The 5,852-nt window shown below is 39.3% G+C and overlaps 1 protein-coding gene across 1 annotated transcript in view; it reads left to right on the top strand.

Moving 5' to 3' along the window:
* LOC126383460 (semaphorin-6D-like) overlaps positions 1–5,852 on the top strand; it is a 481,075-nt gene that overhangs the window by 307,163 nt on the left and 168,060 nt on the right. Inside the window, exon 10 of the mRNA XM_050033965.1 lies at positions 3,481–3,603. Within this exon, the coding sequence (XP_049889922.1) occupies positions 3,481–3,603 (123 nt within the window). The remainder of the gene's footprint in view (positions 1–3,480; positions 3,604–5,852) is intronic.

Genomic DNA, 5,852 nt, shown 5'->3' with positions numbered 1-5,852 from the left:
AGCGCAGTGTTCTGGTGGGATAATATGGCACTATGAGCTCTCTAAGATATGACGGAGCCTGACCATTTAGAGCTTTATAAGTTAACAGTAGGATTTTAAATTCAATTCTGGATTTTACAGGGAGCCAGTGCAGAGAAGCTAAAACAGGAGAATATATATATATATATGATTTTATTTTGATTTTTTTTTTTTTTTAGTGTCATGCCACCTATATATATATATATACATATATATATTGCTTTGAGCTTGAGAGAGAGATAGACAGACTCTCTGACACTCTGTGACCAGACTAGAATGCGACATCTACTTGGACAAAATAGTGTCAGCGCCATAGGTGCTCTGCCTTTTATTTATTACTAAGAGACAACCAACATAACAAGACATAAAACCTGAGGCCTTTACTACAAAGCCAGTTCAGCTTACCCAGGATATCTTCTCGCTATCTGGTCTGACTAACCCTAACATTAGCCGTCTAGATAACCAGTACCACGAAGCTAGTTATCAACTAGTTCAGTCAACTCTGGGTTTTCCTATCCAGCCATGAGCGCATTCATGTAAAAGGGGCGGGGTTGTTGATTTCTAGCGACATCATCAGAACCCTGAATGAAGTAGGCTGCTTCATATCATATGAGATGAAACAGTGGTTTACTAGGCAGTAAAATGTCAGTGGTGAGGGATGTGAATGACAAACTGTAGTCTTTAAATGGAAGATCTAGACACATTGAAAACACCATCCAAAATTCACCATTATCTGAAACTAAAATTCTGTGCAGGTATCACTATTGCTATTGCTATGGGCCTATGTAATGTTAGTATAGAGTATTTTTTGCTGTTTTGTTGGATGATGATAATAGTACTCTGAATGTCACATAAAACACTTTAACGTAACACCAGACTGTTTTTGCTGCTGAAGTAATGAGTGGAAAAGTAGTTAATGACCAATGAGGTCTATCTGTCCAAAATAACACATTTATAATAACGCGGGCCACTTAACAGTGTGTGGATTGTTTTACCAATAAAAAATATTATCTGTTTTATCCTAGTTCTCATCACATAGGTGTTATTTTGAGCTGCAGTGTTAGAATCAGAGTGTAAAAGTAGTACCACTGTCAGCAGTCACTGCAGACTAAAATAAACTTAATCATTTCAAATAGTGCTAAAATCATGTATTTAGTGTTGTGAACGATCTCTCCATTTGTTAGAAGCTCTGTTTTAAAACCAGTGGAAATAGAGCCCTGGCGCAATAAATGATTCTACAGAACTATAACAGCATAGGCTCCTCATATTTACCACTCCACTCTTATTTGTCACTCCAGACTTTCATTCATGTATACTCTTTTCTTCAGTGATCTGATTGGTCAGAGGTCGGGGTGTTGACAGGCTGTGATCCGATATCCTGAAGTTAATCTGCTCCAGAGCAGGTTGGCTGTTCACCATAAGTTGCCACAGTGATTTATCCCGGTAAATAGAGAACCAGAGGCCCGTACTACGAAGCTAGTTCAACTTACCCAGCATATCTTCTTGTTATCTGGTTTGGCTAACCCTAACACTGGTCGTGTGGATAACTGGTACTACGAAGCTGGTTATCAACTAGTTCAGTCGACTCTGGGTTTTCCTATCCAGCTACAAGCGCGTTCATGTAAAAGGGGCAGGGGTGTTAACATCATCAGAACCATGAATGAAGTAGGCTGCTTCATGTGATATGAAATGGTAGTTTCGTGGTACTGAAAACCCAGAGTTAACCCTGAAGTTACCTCACTAATGCCAAATCCTGCTTCGTAATGCAGGCCTCAGCTTCATAGTACTGAAAACTCAGAGTTAACCTTGAAGTTACCTTGCTAATGCCAAATCCTGCTTCGTACAGGCCTCTGGAGTTTTCTTTAGTCTTACATTTCATTCGAGTTTTTTTTTTGTTTTGTTTTTCTTAAAAATGTCTGTCCATAATTTTGTATTAATACATTGTTGTTAATTTAATTACCTATTACATTCCATTGCAGTTAAAGCGACACTTTCCTTTCTGGAAATTTTATGCTTTTCTTTGCTTAGGTTAAAATACTATTAATAAGCTGATGGTACACTAAAATGTAAGTGAATTCCACCAGAGATTAAAACTCATAATGGTACCATTCTCATATGGTTCTAAGAAAACTGACCAATCATTGGATCCAAATGCAACGATTGGCCGAGCGTCCTGTCTGTCTTCCCCACGTGGAGGCCTCCGACTGACGTAACCGTTTGCGTAACATTTCTCTTTTAGTTTGCCTCTAATGTAACATAGGCTATAACGTTATATATGGCAACACAGCATCCAGTTGCTAATGACTAACGTTAGCAATCAGCAGTGTGCTTTACTCCTCTTCTCTTCTACTTTTGGCGTATTACACTCACTTCTCCTCTTCCGTGTATCTAACGTTACCTCAGATCAGAAGGTCTTGGGGCTCCTCTTCTCTTCTACTCTCCTCTTGGCATGTTACACTCACTTCTCCTCTTCCGTGCATCTAACGTTACCCTGCCAACGTCTACGTCTATCATAGACGTAATGAGGACGTAATGGAGGAGGGGGGAGTAGGCCTTTGGAGGGAAGTGGAGTTGCAGGAGGAGGGGGATGGGACTTTGGAGGGAGGCGGGAGTTGTGGATGTTCAAATTTTGTAAAAAGTGCTGTGTGAAATGCAATAAAGGTAAGAGTAGCTTTAATTGAATTCACTGTCTTATATTGTAATTGTGCTTTGGCAACAATGAAATGTCATGCTAATAAAGCTTATTGAATGAAATTGAAAATTGAGGAGAAAGGGGCTCAGTGTGTTATAGGAAGTCCTTTGGCAAACAGCAACCACAGTTCTGATAAAAATGCGAATGTGTTTTTCAAAAAAAAGAAAAATCCCTGTTTTAGTGACCTTAAACTCTGTTTGCATGTAGACAGGAGGCCATAACATGGAGGAAAAATTATATTTTACAAAAGTATCTGTATATGTGTAGACAGGGTGTTAGTGTAATCTAGTGGTGAGGCTTGCAGATTACAGTTCTGCTGAACCAGGACCTGAGATGTAGTGGAGTAGAAGTATAAAGCTGCATGAAATGGAAATGTACAAGTACCTCTAATTTGTACTTAAGTACAGTACTTGAGTAAATGTACTGAGTCACTTTCCACCACTGTTCATTATGCAAGTTTAATAAAACAGAACAAAACACATTTAGGGGGGAAAAAAACACTTTTTACAGATCGAAGTTAGTGTAAAGTATGAAACCAAAATATATGGTGACTGTTACAAATGACTAAAGGCCAGCACAAATCTACAACAATAATTACATACATAACTACAGAAGAGACATTCACAATGATACATACAACCATGTGTATTTGGTTTGACATCAGATTTTTTAAACATAAAAAATGTGTTTTTTAAAGTAATTTCTGAAATGTATTGTCTCAGAGGAGTTGAGATTGTCAGTGTGAACAACAACATGTTTCTGTGTCTCAGGGGGAGATTTCTACTCGGCCACCATGACCGACTTCCTGGCCAGCGACGCCGTCATCTACAGAAGCCTGGGGGACGGCCGACCTGTCCTCAGGACTGTCAAGTACGACTCCAAGTGGCTCAGAGGTCGGTCACAGTGTTCGTTATCAGATGGACAAAAGCATTCCCAACTCAAACTTACCTGTTGTTTTCTGAAGCTTTCAATTACATCTTGTGACAGATGGTTCAGTTTTTTTATCATGTGATGTAAATCTGAAATTTTAGTCATACAATGTTCAGATGTTTGACTTATTAAACCCAGTGCAGATCAAAGATTCGTGACAAAATGAAACAGTTTTAGGTCCGTTGCAGAGAAAAGTTGCAGGGTGTGAACTAGCCGGTCTGAGCTCGACTTACGCCAGCTGATGGTGTCACCTGAAACTCAGCTGGTCTAATCCCTAGTGGCTGGTTTTAAAGCACGTCACCTGTTTCAACAGCCAATCAGCTTGTAGTGAAGTCCACTGGTCAAGTCAAAATGACCGCAGACGACATGTTGGCTTGCTGCGGCAGGTGCTCCGACCCCGCCGAGCCTTCTGTTTTCTTCCACATGGTGTTTCTGTGTCAGACAGTGGGTTGCTTCTGCTGCTCGCTGTATGTGCTTATGCCCCACCCACACACACATTCTCACTGACTGATTAATTGGTGCTGGTTATTTATATTTTTGTGGCATATAGATGAATGAATACAATCACTCTGATGCTTGTTTTTGTTTCATCACTACTACGAATACAACTGTAGCCAGTATCTCACTATCACTATCTTCATTCATATTTTAAGAAGCTACAAATTATATTCAGCCACAAAAATGTTGCAGGTCAGCGCATTGCAAGTAGTTGCCTGCTGTGAGACGTCACTAACTTAAGTTTTGACACCTTAAGGGCCACAACACAACCGCCTGGAAAACGTGAGGTTGGGACACTGGGTGCTACTCTTGTCCCTTTATTTAAGAGTGCAAAGGCAGGTTGCGGTTGCACCTGACGTTGCAAAGTGACCATAACCAGCATCGTATCATAGCCTACTCAAACAGAAATCCAGAGTGCAGATCTGATCTTCTTCCAGGTGTTGTTTTTAAAATGTATATTAGACCTAAAATATTGTATTGACAAATGTAAAGCTTTGGATATTCCTGCACTGAAATGTCAAGTTTCTCCTCCATAGTTTACATAGTTACTGTAGACCAGGGGTATTCAATTAAAATTCAAGGAAGGCCAGTTACTAAAATTTCTGAATCTTGAATCCTGAATCTTATAATGTCTAAATTGCATCCAATAGCCTACCCCTATGCCTATCAAATAAAATAAACAACGTACATTCCTTATCATTTCAACAGTATTCAACGTGGGATACTTTTTAACATGGAAAACAAATAGCTGTGTATACCATAAACAAATTAAGTCCTCTAGCTAGAACAATTAACTTGAAGCCTACATTTCAAGTAATAGAAATCAGGACGACGTTTAAATACTCATCAATGGCGAAGGATGTGCATGCTGCATTCTGAGTAGTTGCAATATTTCTGGTTTTCTGATTGTCATCGCTGACATTGGGATTTGCTTGATTTTGTCACACAGTTTTCTTTACCTTCAAGTAACTTCTTGGCAGAGGCATTCAAGCAGTCTTTAACTTAATTTTTCGCATCACTGAATGTTTTTTTTTATGTTGCCCCAGTGTGTTCAGTGAACATTCATTTGCACGTGGCTGGGCAGTAAATGAATGTGTGATGAGTCAGGTAGATCTGTCACACTTGGCTCTCAGCTCAGTTATTTTGCATGCTCTCACTTCTGTGGATATATTTCCTCAAAGGACCTGTGTTTTTTTTCTCGTAGTGACACTTAACTTTCCTGTTTTTGATCAACACCACGGTTTCACAACCCATGAGACACAAAGGTTTGGTACTGGCTGCGAGAAGAATGAACATTCACTTTTTAATATTATTTTTTCCGAATCAACTTTCCTTACTTTCTAGCCATTTCTTGTTACAAGGTAACAGGGTAATAAGCCACATAATTTAATTTAATGGCATGAAGACAGAAAGTGACACAACAGAAAGTGACACAACACTAAACATATCAACATCAAGATGTATTTTACATTTTAGTCAAATATGACAACACAGATGTGCACAATTAATAACATATGTTTAAGCCTTCTCCCTGTGCTACCTATTAAGTTTAAGTTTAAGTTTATTTACTTTATTAATCCCCCTGAGGGGAAATTCAATGTTTTCACTCTTGCTTGTCAATTACACACAGGTCCGAACACACACATGCACAAACAGGACCTATACATGCACAAAGTGGAGAGATGTCAGAGTGAGGGGGCTGCCCTTGGTGAGG

The sequence above is a fragment of the Epinephelus moara genome, chromosome 22 (assembly GCF_006386435.1).
Source record: "Epinephelus moara isolate mb chromosome 22, YSFRI_EMoa_1.0, whole genome shotgun sequence".
In the NCBI taxonomy this organism is placed as follows: Eukaryota; Metazoa; Chordata; class Actinopteri; order Perciformes; family Serranidae; genus Epinephelus; species Epinephelus moara.
This window is presented reverse-complemented; position numbering and strand designations above follow the sequence as displayed.